This window comes from Setaria italica, chromosome VI (genome assembly GCF_000263155.2).
Source record: "Setaria italica strain Yugu1 chromosome VI, Setaria_italica_v2.0, whole genome shotgun sequence".
Classification (NCBI taxonomy): Eukaryota; Viridiplantae; Streptophyta; class Magnoliopsida; order Poales; family Poaceae; genus Setaria; species Setaria italica.
The window spans coordinates 12776246-12791719 of NC_028455.1; the positions used below are offsets into that span (position 1 = coordinate 12776246).

Consider the following 15474-nt stretch of genomic DNA (forward strand, 5'->3'; position numbering starts at 1 on the left):
GAATAAGCCAAGGTGGCATGGGCATCTGAAAGCCGTTTTGGGTATGTCCTCTTCGGCCATAAGTATTTGATTGTATCCAGCGTTTCCGTCCATGAAGCTAATGATTTTGTGCCCCGCGGCAGCGTCGATTAGTACATCAGCCGTCAGCATGGGGTAACCATCCATTGGTGTGGCCTGATTAAGGTTCCTAAAATCAACGCAAACGCGTAGTTTTCCATTCTTCTTGTATACTGGTACAATGTTGGAGATCCACTCGGCATAACGGCATTGCCGAATAAATTTTGCTTCGATTAGCCGAGTTATTTCAGCTTTTATATCTGACAGAATCTTAGGATTGCAGCGCCGTGCGGGCTGTTGGTACGGTCGATACCCTGGTTTTATGGGCAGCCGATGTTCAACAATAGATCAGTCCAAACCGGGCATCTCGTGATACTCCCAAGCAAAACAATCCTTAAATTCTTTTAACAAATTTGTCAATTTACACTTGTATTCTGGGTCTAAATTTGCACTAATATAAGTCGGCCTTGGTTTGGTACCATCGCCTAAGTCTATCATCTCTAATGAATCGGCCGACGTGAACCCGTGTCCTAACTTCCCATCTTCTCGGGCGAACTGATCCATCTACTCTGAGTCTCCGGAGCCGACTGCTCGGATCGGCTGTAGGCCAAAATCGGTGACCTTCAGGAAATCGGTCTCCCATACTCTGCCGGATATGCACCTGACAGTTTCGCAGCTCCACTGCTGCGTGTCGGCTGCCGCGATGCTGTACGCGGAATCGGCGTTGACCACCTCGATGTTATCACCGACCCATTGCACGAGGCATTGATGCATTGTTGACGGGATGCAGCAGTTTGCGTGTATCCAGTCTCGGCCGAGTAGCATGTTGTAGGACCCCTTGCCATTAATAATAAAGAAAGTGGTAGGAAGGGTCTTACTGCCGATGGTGAGGTCGATGCAGAGAGCGCCGCGAGCGTTTGACACGTTGCCCTCGAAGTCTTTGAGCATCATGTCTGTCTTGGTCAAGTCGTCGTCGCTTTTCCCAAGCTTCCGGAGTACGGCGTACGGCATGATGTTGACTGCAGCTCCTCCGTCTACCATCAGTCTAGTGAGGGGGCGGCCGTCAACATGCCCTTTAAGGAACAGCGCCTTCATGTGTTGTCGTTCGTCATCTTCGGGCTTCTCGAATGTGGCCATCATTGGCTCCAAAGCCAACTGTGCTGTCTGTTCTTCTATTGCCGATACATCCTGTTGATCGGTGGGAGTCATGAACTCCATCGGTAGTATGAAAACCATGCCGATCTCGGCTGCCGATTCGTCACCCGCCGATTCGTCGTCTCCCTTATCGTTTCTTTTGGGGCGCCACACCCGAGGCCTTCCTTCCTTCTTGTCTGTCGTGCTTTGTTGTTCCTCCTCTTGCTATTCCCATTGGCGGAGACGTTGGATTCTTCGTTTTTGAGACTTGGTCAATCCATCGGGACATCACCTGGGGTTTATTGGTCTGCCCCCTGACTTGTCGCGTTCCCACTCCGGTTCGCGTCCTAACGGGTTTTCGTCTGTCACCCGAGCATCGGCCATCTCTTCGAGCCGGTTGTGAACGTTGGTCTTGTTTTCTGACCGGTCATGCCGATCAGTCCTGCCCCCTGCCTATCATGGCGTCTATCTTCCGACCGATCATATCGGTCACTTCTGCCCCCCAGCCGATCACGCACGGGAGGGCGCTGGTCATCTTGGTCGCGCCAATTCCTGCTGATCGGTTCTGGCCTTCCGTCTCTGGAGCGAGACCTGTTCAACGGCCGATTGCCACGATATGGACCGTTGCATTCTGGGCAATTATCGGCCGAAGGTAGCCTGAGGTTGTTCTCCCAACAGTGGATGAAGAACGGGCACCTCCAGTGATCTTCGTGCCGTCGCATTGCTTCTTCCCGGGACCTTGAGCGTTCATGCTGACGTTGGTACTTCTGGAGCAGAAACTGGGAAGTAATGTGTGGCCCTTCTGATTCGCCATCGTCATCCTCCATACGCCGTTTCCCTTTGACGTCTTCAGGCGTAGCTTGATTTCTGGGGTCGACGGCGCCACTCTTTTTAGCCGATTCGGATGTCAGCACTTTTGTTTGGAGTGAATTCTTTCCCGTATCAACCATATTGGTGGGGAAGGGGTGTTGGTCGATCTTCATTGGCTTGGCAGATTTTGTCGGCACTTCGAATTTAAGTCTGCCCTGCTCAATGGCCGACTGTATCTGCTGCCTGAAGATTTTGCACTCATTAGTATCATGGGATGTGGCGTTGTGCCACTTGCAGTACTTCATCTTTTTTAGTTGTTCGGCAGAAGGTATTGTATGATATGGCGAGAGTTTAATCTGTCCTTCTTGGAGGAGGAGGTCGAAGATTTTATCGGCCTTAGTCGTGTCAAAACCGAACACCTCTGGCTCCTTTTTGCCGAATGGGCATGAAATCAGCTTCTTTCCCTTGATCCATTCCGCAAGTCCGACTTCAACGTCCTCCTCGTCCTCTAACTCTTCCAGGAACGCCACCTTCTTCTGGAAATTCCTCCGTGGGTCGAAGGAACGAACCTCCTGTCCAGACAATCGGTGGACAATCTGGCTCAAACTCTCGAACTCCTGTGAGGCGTATCTTTCTTTGATATGGGGCAGGAGGCCTTGAAAAGCTATATCGGCCAATTGCGCGTCGTTTAGAGCCAGGGAGTAGCATTTGTTCCTGATTTCCCGAAACCTCTGTATATACGAGGATATCGGTTCGTCACTTCTTTGCCTGAGGCTGGTCAAATCGGACAGCTTCATCTCATGCACCCCGGCGTAGAAGTATTTGTGGAACTATCTTTCTAAATCGGCCCATGTGATAATCGAGTTTGGCGGTAATGTCGTGAACCACTGAAAGGCTGAACCAGACAAAGATGATGAGAACAACCGTACTCGTAGAGCGTCCTGCGTAGCTACCTCTCCACATTGGATGATAAATCTGTTCACGTGCTCTACGGTCGAAGTGTCATCCATCCCTGAAAACTTGGTGAAGTCAGGAACTTTATACCGATGGGGAAACGGCAATAGGTCATATGTAGACGGGTACGGTGTTCTGTAGGTGTAAGCTTGTACCTTCGGCTTTAAGCCGAATTGTTCTTGCATCACCTCCGCAATACGTGCTGACCAATCTGGCTGTTACTGGTGAATTGTTGGCTGAGGAATTGGCACGTGCTGGTAAACTGGAGGCGGAATAAATGGAGGCTGATTGAAAACAGGTGGCACCTGAGTGAAAGCCGGCTGCGTAGTAAAGGTCGGCTGTTTAAATGAGCCACTCGTTTCATCATATAGCATGAGCTCTGCTGTCTTGTTGACCTCCGGAGCGATAGGCTTATATGGCGGTACGATCGGCCGAATGGTCGCCTGGAAAGACGCCTGGAATGGAGGGTTTCCTTGATTGGCCGATTGATTCTGTCCGGCCGTGGTTGACGGTGCCCCCCAAGGTGATGGACTAACTGGAGGGAACGGCGCAGAGGACGGTTGGATGGAGTTATACCCCATAGGAACTGATGATGAGGAAGCACCTGAACCCCCAACAGAAAGTTGGATCGGCTGTGAAACCGAATTTGAATAGTTTTGGTGAGGTGGAATCGGCTGGAAATATGCCGGTCCCCTGTATCCTTGAGGTATCCCACCAACGAAGGAGTTGACGACGGCGTTGTGCACCATATTTGAAAGTACTGGGGATTGATCAACGAAGGTGTGATAAATGGACTGTTGAATCATATCGGACATGATGGCGGTTGTATTGGTCCCACCGGGCGTGCCAAAAGTGTGTTGGTGCTAGAAATCGGCCAACCGAATCCCAGCGTCCGACACACGACCCGGGAGAATCTGCTTAGCTCCTGTTCGGGTAATTGCCCTAGTGCGGTTCACGCGGCGTGCCAGCCAATCTGACCTGTTGATTGGCAAGGAAGAATACGTGTCAGGTTCAGAAATCACGATCGGCTAAGTTTTCGATCTCGAGGGAGCTTATCAGCGAATCGGCCGATTTGCCTTAATAAAGGAACCGGCTATAAAGCAGCCGATCACTGTAGCCTTGTAGACAGAAAACTACTAGAATAATCGGTTACAATGGTATGATAACAACGCTAGGAACAGATCTAATCAGCAATAGATGAATTTAATAGCAGAACGTAAAGAGAGCCGAAACTACCGATTCTTAGCTGGATAACTGGTGATAAAACTAGAAAGACAAGCAAAACCTATGATTCTAGTAAATATCGATAACTAATGAATAAATCTAAACGAAACAACAGCGATACGCCTGAAGTTAAAGCTTAGATATTACTCGGTACGCGGAACTTACAGAATCGGCCGGAGATCAAGCTGATGCAGCCCTGCCAACCCGCACGAACTCGTGAAAGAGAGAAAAGTATTGGCGAAGTCGCCTTCTTGAAAGTAAGTACGAGGAAAAAGTAGGTTGTTGTATTGATTTGTTGATGATTACAGATTTACAAAGGTAGCTATTTATAGCCCCGTACAGATAACTTCTTAACCGACTAGAATTCTACCCCTAATTCAAATAGAAAACGAATATCTACAAGCACGATTCGTGCTAGGTTGGTTACTCCACGCTTCGTGGGCTGATCTCCACCTCATCCTTCTATTCCTTTCCAAGCCCATACAGGCCCAATTAACCCATCCTCCTAATCGGCCGATTCCTTATCGGCAAAAGGCTACCGATTGGGGCTCCGGTACGTTCAACCCGAAGCGAGACAGAAATCACCGGCCGATCTCATACTATAGCACCATTCGACCGATTCCCCACTGTGCTTCTCGATTCCCTTTCTTCTTGGCACCGATTTTACTAGTGACAAAATCTGGCGTCAACACAAAGAATAGAGGATTTAACTCAATCTCAAAAGGGTGCTATGGATAAATTTGTTAGAAAAGAGTCCACCGATAATCAATCACTTGGTCAAGGACAGGGAGCTGCACTTGATAATAATGATGACAATGATCCTACAGATGGTCAGATAGAGACAGAAAATATTGTTGGGGTTGAGGAAGTTAATGATGACAATATTGTTGCAAATGTTAATGATTCCTTTCAGCCTGATATATTTGATCCTAGATATTGGGATTCCCTTGATCATAAACAAATTGATATTTTAGCACAAAAGGGCCCTACAAGAGATTTATCAATTACAAAAGGTCCTAAGGATAGATATTCTAGAAGGTTTTCTGCACTATTCTATACAAGTATTTTATCAAATGGGGAGCATTGTGATAGAGATTGGCTTGTCTATTCTAAGGAACTCGACAAGGTCTTTTGCTTTGGTTGTAAATTATTTACAAAAGGCCATCGAAAAGGTCAGTTGGCAAATGAGGGGTTTAATGATTGGATACATCTTGGTATTAGACTTAAAGAGCATGAGACAAGTCCAAATCATGTTTTGAGTATGACAACTTGGTATGAGTTGCGTAGTAGATTGCAATAGGATCAAACTATTGATAAAGGTGCTCAACGACAACTCGAGAAAGAAAAGGACCATTGGAGAAAAGTTTTGTTCAGAATTGTTTGCATTGTTAAATTTCTTGCCAAGCATAATCTAGCTTTTCGTGGGACTAATAGCAAAATGTATGAAGATAGCAATGGGAATTTCTTGGGATTGGTAGAGATGTTGGCTGAATTTGACCCAATTATTCAAGAACATGTTCGTCATATTACAAGTGAGGAAACTCAAGCTCATTATCTTGATTTTAAGATTCAGAATGAGTTGATACATTTGCTTGCTTCTGCTATTAAGTCTGAAATTATTAAGAAAATAAAGAGTGCAAAGTACTTCTCTGTCATACTTGATTGTACTCTTGATACAAGCCACCAAGAACAAATGTCTTTAATTATAAGATATGTTGACTCATCTTCAAGTGATGTTCGCGTAGAAGAATCCTTTATAGGATTTTTGGATGTCAATGATACAACTGGGCAAGGACTTTTTGATGTGCTAGAGAATGAACTAAAGCTCCTTGGTCTTGATATAGATGATGTGAGAGGACAAGGTTATGATAATGGGTCAAATATGAAAGGGAAACATAAAGGGGTAAAAAAGAAACTTTTGGATGTAAATCCTCGTGCTTTCTATTCTGCTTGTGGTTGCCATAGCCTTAATTTAACACTTTGTGATATGGCTAAGACTTGTGGTAAAGCTAAGGATTTCTTTGGAATCATCCAGCGCATCTATACAACTTTTGCTAATTCTACCAAGAAATGGCAGATTCTGAAAGATAACATATCAGGATTGACTCTTAAGTCAGTATCAGCTACATGTTGGGAGAGTCGTGTTGAAAGTGTTAAAGCTATAAGATTTCAGTGCACGGACATTCAAGAGGCTCTACTTCAGGTACCCAATATTGTTGTACTGATATTTGATAATGATGTACTTATTTTGGCAATCTCCAACTATAACACATATTTTCTTCCTTTCAATTTCAGGTATCTGATGTTGATAATGATCCAAAAACAAGCAGTGAGGCTAAGGGCTTGGCAAACAATAAACTTGGAGAATATGAATTTATAGTGTCAATCATCATTTGGTATGAGGTATTATATGCCGTTAATTTAGTAAGCAAACACTTGCAAGCAAAAGATATGCTTATTGATGTTGCCATTGAGAAAGTGGAAGGGTTGATTTCTTTGTTCAAGGGTTATAGGGAAACTGGTTTCTCAGAAGCATTAGAGATTGCCAAAGGGATTGCACTTGAGATGGATATTGGTACAACGTTTCGTAAAAGAAGAGAAATTAGAAGAAAGAAACAATTTGATGAGAACCTAGATGACACAAATGCTGCTACACAGTCTGCCGAGGAGCTATTTAGAATAAGCTATTTTTTACCTGTTGTTGATCAAGCAATTTCTTCACTCACAACAAGATTTGAACAGTACCAGAGTTACCAACAAAATTTTGGTTTCCTATTTACCTCTGAAACATTACAGTCATTGGATGACACGAGTTTGAAATCTTCTGTGATAATCTTGGGACTGTCCTTACAAAAGACGGAAAATCTGATGTTGATGCCAATGATTTGTATGTGGAGTTAAAGTTTCTTCAAGATTTCATTCCTAAAGAAAATATGGGTCCTGTTGAAATTCTAAAGCTCCTAAAGCGGCATGACTGTTTTCCCAATGCAAGTATTGCATATAGAATTCTGTTGACCATTCCTGTGACCGTTGCATCAGCAGAGTGAAGCTTTTCAAAATTGAAACTATTGAAGTCATATTTACGTTCGACAATGACACAACAAAGACTTAATGATTTGGCTACAATAGCACTTGAAAGTGGATTACTGGAGAAGATTGATTATGAGCATATCATTGAAGATTTCATTTCAAGGAATACTAAAAGAATGAAGTACTTCAATTAAAGATTATGAAAGCAAAAGTCGAATAGGTACGGTTTTTGATATATCTTATTGTGATATATATCATATATCTTATTTAAAATTCTATTTTTTTTGAAGGTAGATCTCATTTTAAAGTTTGGTATAGGACCTCGATTTTTTCCGGCTCGGCCCTAGGTCCGCCCCTGATATGTTAGGAGCAATCTTTTGCTAAATTTCTTATGGGTATCAAAACCTTCATGTTCTTTTTAAGGGTTGGCACCCGGCAGCTAACAAAGATGCACAGCCTATCGCAAGTAGATCTTAATTGAATATCATTTCTTTTTTCATGTAAAGGAAAAGGAGTGTGGTACTTCAAAATTAACATGAGCAAATGAAGCTAGGCCCAGCCCAGCCCGTGGCTCTAATGGTGACAGGCATGGTACTGATTTTGCCCGCCCAAAATAAAAATGGGCGCACACAGTTCCGATTATTTATTTCAATTATTTTGATGCTTGAGCCCGGCCTGATGTCTCTTGTGGGCGTGCTGGGTGTGATTTTTCAGGGCTCGTATCTGGCTTCCATAAGCCAGATAAGAATAGTAACTTTTAGGCCCATTAAACCCATAATAGGTAATTAACTTAACATTTTAACAGATTAGATTTAACATTTTTTAAACTTAAATCAACACCTACAAAGAGTAGATTCAACATTTTGTAGAAAAATATCACGTTCAATATTTCTTGCGACCTAGTTTAATATTTTGAAAAATTCAATTCAACATGTTTCTAAACCTAATTCAACATTTCAAACCATCATTTTAACTGCTTTCTTCTTTCCTCGTGGTAGTGGGAGCACCGGCGGTGGCGAGCGCTAGCCCTGTTGGCGCGGCCCGGTGTAGACGTGCGGGAGGCGTAGCGTCAGCTCGGCCGCGGGAGCGTGGGCGGAGCAGGCATGGGCGATGGCGCGTGGTAGTTAGGGTTGAGGAAGGAGGCCGCATCTAACAGTAAAGAGCTACACGCACGAGTCTCAAACACGGGTAGTTGTGGAAGGAAAAAAAAACTTCCGGAAGCTAAATAGGATTTCCGGATTTTTCGGCCCAAAACAAACTTGGCTTTTCCTCAGCCCAGCTCGAGCGCATGGCGCGCATTTTGCTCAGATCTATTCAAAACTGAGGTGCATGCAAGTAAGTTACGTTTTTTTTCCCCTACGTACTGATCTACTCTTGATTTATGTATGCTCCAGGTCTTGCACTTCAGTACTTGGTTGAGTAGAAAATGCTGGCTTTATCCTCAGTTTGAAGCCTCAGACTGAATACTGCAACAACGACGGCGGCACTCGAGAGACAGAGGACATAAATATAGCAGCGATTGATTGGCACATACGTTTGTTGCAATGTTTAGGGCCTGTGTGGCAGAACTCCAGCTCTGAAAAAACAGCTTCAGATCCATAGATCCAGTTAGCTCCACCATAGAGCTGCTCCATCGTGGATCTGAAATCTCAAAAAGCGTTTGGTACAGCTCCACTCTTATCTTTGTCTCACTGGCAATTTGGACCCCTGCATCGAATTAAAAAAAAGAAGAAGAAAAAACGTCTTTTTCGCGGCGAGTGTGACCTCCCCACGCCTCCGCTGCCTTCCCTACCGCGCCTACGGACCCGCCGCCCTCCTACGCTCTGGCGGCAAGGGTGAGCAGGGGTGGGCGGGGCTCCAGCGGCAGGGGCGGGCGGGGCTACGGCAGGGCGGGCTCCGGCGGCAGGGGCGGGCTCCGGCGGCAGGGGCGGGCAGGGCTCCAGCGAGAAGGGCTCCAGTGGCAGGGGCGGGCAGGCGCGAGCAGGGGCAGGCGGGGCTTTGGCGGGCGGGGCGAGCAGAGGCGAGCGGGGCTCTGGCGGGCGGAGCAAGCATGGCGGGCGGGGCGAGCAGGGGCAGGCGACGCTCTGGCGGGTAGGGGCGGGCGGCGCTCCCGCAGGCAGGGGTGGACAATGACAGAAGATAAGGACAGCAGCGTGTCGCACGGAGAAGAAGAAAAGAAAATAGAACGAACCGGTCATTTTCCACTAATGAGTGGCAGTGGTGGGTAATTTTCTCCAACTTCACCAAATTTGATTTCGTGAGCACCCCCTGAGGTGCTCCACCAAATCCATAGATCTGGGGGTAGATCCACCGTTTTCGTGGAGCAGCTCTGCGGTGGAGTTGCTGGAGCTAAAACTGTTTGGCTGAAAAAATTGGGAGCAGAGTTGTTTTTGAGGATCTGGAGCTACGTGGAGCTCTGCCAAACAAGCCCTTAGATTATTTTTTTAACGTCCACCATTTATACACGCCGGCACGTATGTTTGTATACCCAATAATTTGTACATAATCGAGTGCTCAAAAAACAAAGATTAAAAGAGAATGTTTGATTGATTTGTGCCTCCAAAAGATACGTCCGGACCATACGCACAAGCCTTAAACCCTTCATGTACGGAAAAAATAGCTATTCCAACATTTTAACTGTAATATATCTTCGGGAAGTCAACAAGTACATAAATTCTGACATGAACAAGAAATAGATTACTCAGCATCCGTATACACTTCGCTCTGCAAGGAGCGCTTGATAAGCATATCCTCGTGGTCCAAAGGCACAGCCCAAAAATATAAAACAAAGAGAAAACAGAAAAATCACTGGGCTAACTATAATACCTGAATTATATGATAACAAATTGCCACTTCATCATAACTACCAGCTTTGAGAACTCAAAACCGAGGGCCACTCAGCTAATTTCTGGGGTTCTGTAGATTTCATTATCTGCAGAATCCATCTTCCTTCGTGGCAACAAAGAATTAGGCAAGAAAGCACTTCACCTTACTCAATCTTGACGGAAGAGTAGATCAACCTTGTGAACAGGAAGCAAGCATAGAATCCGATTGTGCCAGTCAAGGCAAAGAAGGCATATGAAGCAATGAGCATGTAGCCAAAGTAAAGAACGGCAGAGACGAACTTGGTGATCTCTAGCTTTGTGAAGAAGTAGAAGGTCGCATACAAGAAGAGGTAGAGAGCAGAGGAACCAGATGTCAAGTATGACCTCCACCACCACAAGTAATCCTCACTGCAGAGCTGGAAGTAGCAGAGCACAATCGAGATCTCAGCACATGTGACGATAAGGATCAGGAAGACAAGGAAGAGGAACCCAAAGATGTAGTAGAACTGGTGCAGCCAGATGGAAGTAAGGATGAAGAAGAGCTCAATGAACACAGCTCCAAATGGAAGTATCCCTCCGATCAGAATAGAAAAGATTGGGTTCATGTACCAGGCCTGCTCAGGGATCTGCCTTGGTATCTTATTTGTCTTTACAGGATCTTCAATGGTAGGTTTCTTGAAGCCAAGGAAGCTTCCAACAAAAACCAAAGGCACAGAGATACCGAACCAAAGGAGGACAAGGGCAAACATGGTGGTGAATGGAACAGCACCTGAGGACTTCTGCCCCCAGATAAGAGCATTCAAGAAGAAGAAAATAGCAAACACACTGCCAGGGAAAGTGAATGCTGTCCTCAAGGCAATGTTCTTCCATTCTGAGCCCTTGAACAACTTGTAGAGGCGTGAGGAAGAGTAGCCAGCAAGCAGCCCCATGAATACCCAGAGCAGGAGCATAGCTGTCATCAATCCACCCCTGTTTGATGGGGAAAGGAAGCCAAGAACCGCAAATACCATGGTGACAAGCAGCATGCCAAAGAACTGGACACCAGTGCCAACATAGACACAGAGCCAGTCGGAGTTCGATGGAGGCCTGAAAACATCACCATGGACAAGCTTCCATCCAGTCTCTTCTTGGGCCTCTTCCTGAGTCTCAAGCTGGTTATACTTGGAGATATCCCGATAAAGAGTACGGAGCATGATCATTGCAACCATTCCCGAAAGGAAGAGAACGATCATGAGAGAATTCACAATGGAGAACCAGTGGATCTGATCATCTGTCATCAGCAGATAGCTGTCCCACCGAGATGCCCACTTGATATCACTCTCCTGAAAATTGACGGAGCAGTTCAGAAATGAGCAAACACACAATATTCATCTTTCACTTATGGTTTACTGAGTAGTACTACAGCTACTATAGATGTAAAAGAAATTTTTACATATATTCTGACCTTGAAATCCACATCGTAAGTAAATATGATTTCCTTGCCAACTTCAACCTCCTGAGGAGAATCGGATGATGTAATTACACGTTGAGCATGAGGATCACATGTTGTCAGGCGGGTCTTCTTATCATTCCACTGCCCTTCATATTCATGCTTAACACTGCAGCACATGTAAGTTTTGACATTAAACACTGAATACTTCAGAACATGTTAGTTTAAAACATCAACAACTGAATCTACCTGTACGGTTTCACTTCAAAGGCCACAATCCTAGAAACATCCCTTTGTTCGTCCCTGTGATATTTCACCGTAAAGGACAAATGGTTGTGGATGAAGTACTTTTCATCCTTGCTCTGCCAGATAAATAGGAATGTTTAAGTTCATGTTGTAAACTTCAAATTCATACAGCATTTGGTCAATGCACCATAGCCACTTACCCCTGAGTATTTTCCCTTGGCTCCAACATGGAATCCATGTTGATAGAAATAAGCACCTTCTTGATCCACTCTTTGAATAGGAACAACTAGGGGTAGGTTGTCAAGAATCCTGTTGATTTAGAGAAAATCATGATTACAACACCAGAGAGACATGACTAAGTCAAGAATCAAGAAGCTAAATTATTGACATACATATTGACGCGGTACTCGTCTTCAATCTTTTCCTTGAGAAGCTTTGCTTCTTTCTCTCCAACAGAAATCTTGCAGACTATTTGGCACATCTGAGGCTCCCTCATCTCAAACTGGAAAATATACATGAGGAAAAAAAGTAACAGTAAGCCTAAGGTGTCAAACACTGATTAAAGAAATCAATGCACAGTGACAGAACAGAACAAACCGTATATGGAGAGTTCTCAATGCGGTCACCGCGAAGAACTTCACCAAGGTTTTCAGCACTGTCAACAATTGTGTCAGGCTTGCAGAATGGGAGAGAATAGTAGGAGTAGGGCAGTTGTGTCTTGATTGAAGTCAGCTTGTTGACTTTCACAGGAAGCGGATCTTTCTGTAAAGATAGATCAGGTAAAAATAATTATTAGAACAGAACAGCAAGCAAATTACATTCTGTAACTATAAAGCAAGCAATCACAGTTAGCAGAAATGCAAGAATACCTTTCAATAAGTATGGAACTTGTCTCCAACACTTTAAAGGAATAAGACAGCACAAGGCAATGCAAAATGGTGCCAAATATACCATTTAAATAATTCAAACGGCACTAACATGAATATATTAACAATACTAACAAGTAGGAAAACACTAGGCCACATCAGTGTTTAAAATCTCCGGCTAAGCCTCTTAGCTGTTGGGTTCTGCCAAAGCTAAGAACAGCTATAGCCGGCTATAGCTTCAGCTAAGACATTTAGCGGTTTAGTAATAATTAAGAGGGAAAGAGAGAGGGAAGGAGCGATACTGTGTAGAAAGGGTGAGTAGGAATGGAACCAGGAACATCAAGCAGCAGCAACTCTCCCTCTGCCTTCCCCGTCCACACCGGTGCAGGTGCACGTCTGCTCCTCTACCAAACTGGGGTGACGGGTGAACTTGAAGCAAGTGACAGCACTGCTCCATTTGTGGTTGTGAAGGGGTAGGATTTGCAAGATTCACGGCCACCAGAGGCGCTCGGGGAGGCCGCCGGCCTCATTGTTGCGTCTCTCTTGCTGTCAATCAAGGAGCTCTCAACGGGAACTCCAAAGTCGAGCGGCAGGTGTGGAATGGATGAGCAGAAGAGGGTATTCTGGTGGAGGGGCTGTATGGGCTGTTGGTTTAGTGAGCCTGTGCTTCAATTTGGCCCGTCAAGTCCTTTAGCGGCAGCTAATTGAGGGAACATTTAGCGGCTATCTCCGGCTAATAGCAGCTATTAGCGGCAGCGAACTCATAATGCTAAAATCAAACTATCCGGAGATTTAGAACCTTGGGTCACATACTGACAAATAAACAAATAAAACATATACCAAAACATAGAATATGTTTAAATAGTCTTAGTAAAGGGTAAAAAAGGACTGCAACTACTGTCGTGATCCCAGTGTGAAAAACTAGGTCATTCACAGCTACTGAGGTTTAATGCTAGAAAATCAATAAAAATTACATTCCTGAAAAGAACAGCCGTAACAAACAAATTGCCACCGACAGTGACCAGCACTAATAAACATCTAAATCCAATATGCTCCTTTGGTGATGCACTGATGCTGTCACCCAAGCACTAGGCAATCGCGAATGTAAAATAATTTTGCAGTTCTCCTTCTCCCCACCGCAGACATCTCCATCATGTAATCCCGTCACCCTCACACGCGCACTCATCCGTAATCAGAATCTCACGTGATGAACGTGAGGAGGAAAATAAAAAGATATAGCGTTTTGCGCGGCTGATAGGGTCGAAACATTCGCAACGCCAGCCACATTGCGCGGAGAGCGCGAGCCGTCGCAAGCCCGCGCAGCCAGATCTCGCGGCGGCCACCCCTCGCGCTCGCAGATCTGGCGCCGCCGACGCCAGATCCGAACCACAGACGATCGCCAACGGCACAGCACCCGGAGAGAGAGAGAGAGAGAGAGAGAGAGAGAGAGAGAGAGAGAACGGGAGGCGAGACAAGTCAAGGGCCGGGGTCGCGGGTGAAGCGAGCCGTACCTTCTCGAAGTCGTTGGGCGCGACGCCGGGGAGGTAGAACCCCGCGGCGGGCGGCGCGAGCGCGACGAGGCAGAGCGCGGCGAGGGCGACGGCCCACGCCGGCATCGCCATGGCGGCCGGAGTGGATCGGCGCGGCGGTCGCGGCTTCCCCCGGGGCGCGGGGAGAGAGAAGGAGCAACAGACAGGCGGGGACGGGGACGACGACGGAGGGACGAGATGGCGCTTTTCCGCTGCGTTGCGCGACGAGGTGGTGGTGATGGTTTAATGGAGGTGGGCGCAGGGCCACCCGCACGGGCCGGCTGGAGCCGGACCTAAACCGCCTAACCTCCCACCGACAAGTGGGCCCGCGAGCCTCGTGACCCCACTGCTCAGTGACAAGTTCGGAGTTACGCGTCGTGATAAGCCTTTTTACCGGCTCGGTGAGTTTCGACGCCTGGGGTAACGGTAAACTCGGTACGGTCCCACCTGTCTGTGAGGCACGAGATTCAGCGCGTAGCGAATCTCGAAGGACAAGCTCACGCTAACAGGTGGGCCCGGACGTGAGGCAGCACGTCGGTCCCACGTCTCAGCGGTCGTGCTGCGCGGCTGCGGGTTGGTAGTAGCGAACAGCGCCGAGAGGGACTGGAACGTCTCACCTACGTGACAACACGAGCTTTGCTTGCGTTGGTGCCAAACGATTCGGGCAGGTGGGGCCCGCGCACGCCCCCGAGGGGGTCTGTGGGGACCACGCGTCAGCGGGCACGTTAGGTGCGCGCCACGGAAAGAAAAGGGGAGTTTGGTGCGTGCGCGCTGTTGCGGACTTGCGGAGTTGCGGTGTTGCCGTGGTGGGCCGTGGGGGACTCGCACGTACGGGCACGACCGAGAGCAGCAGCCGGCCGACGCGAACGACTGCTGTAACCTAGCACCACCAACTGAGACGTGGGGCCAGGCACCCTGGGCCCGCGTGTCGGTGGTACTGTGTGAAGGGTTCTCTTTTAGCACACGGTAAGCACGGATCCGGTCTCTGTCGGTGGCGATCGGCGACGACCCACTCCGTGGGGAATGGGGCTATGGAAGACTGGAACCATTGAAACTTACTACGACGTCTCTGACAGGTGGGGGCAGCGTCTACCGAGGTGGTAAGTGGACGTTTCAGGCCTGCCTGTCAGGGCAGGCTGCTAAAAGTGCAAAATGCTGCAGTTCAACCATTTCCCGATGCATTGACTTCGGTTCTGGAGTAAGGTCGAAGATTTAAGTGGTGTTTGGATCACTAGTTTATGAGCTAAACTTTAATTCCTAAAATTTAACCTCTAAAATTTAGTTTTACTGAGGTGTTTGGATCCATGGGCTAAATTTTAGTCCTCATCAAACAATAACTGATTTGCCCTTATTAATGACTCCTTCCTCCT

The 15474-nt window shown here is 46.6% G+C and overlaps 1 protein-coding gene and 1 pseudogene across 1 annotated transcript; one reads left to right on the forward strand and one right to left on the reverse strand.

The window, feature by feature from the left end:
- Positions 1 to 4909: 4909 nt before the first annotated feature.
- Positions 4910 to 7226, forward strand: LOC101775048 (annotated as a pseudogene).
- A 2589-nt stretch (positions 7227 to 9815) lies between these two features.
- LOC101773973 (transmembrane 9 superfamily member 9) lies at positions 9816 to 14338 on the reverse strand. The gene is made up of 7 exons (XM_004973084.4): positions 14087 to 14338; positions 12307 to 12471; positions 12102 to 12211; positions 11910 to 12018; positions 11713 to 11825; positions 11479 to 11632; positions 9816 to 11356 (listed from the first exon to the last, which is right to left on the reverse strand). Exons 1-7 carry the CDS (start codon positions 14195 to 14197, stop codon positions 10199 to 10201), a joined length of 1920 nt encoding a protein of 639 aa, XP_004973141.1. The 5' UTR covers positions 14198 to 14338; the 3' UTR covers positions 9816 to 10198.
- Positions 14339 to 15474: the final 1136 nt, after the last annotated feature.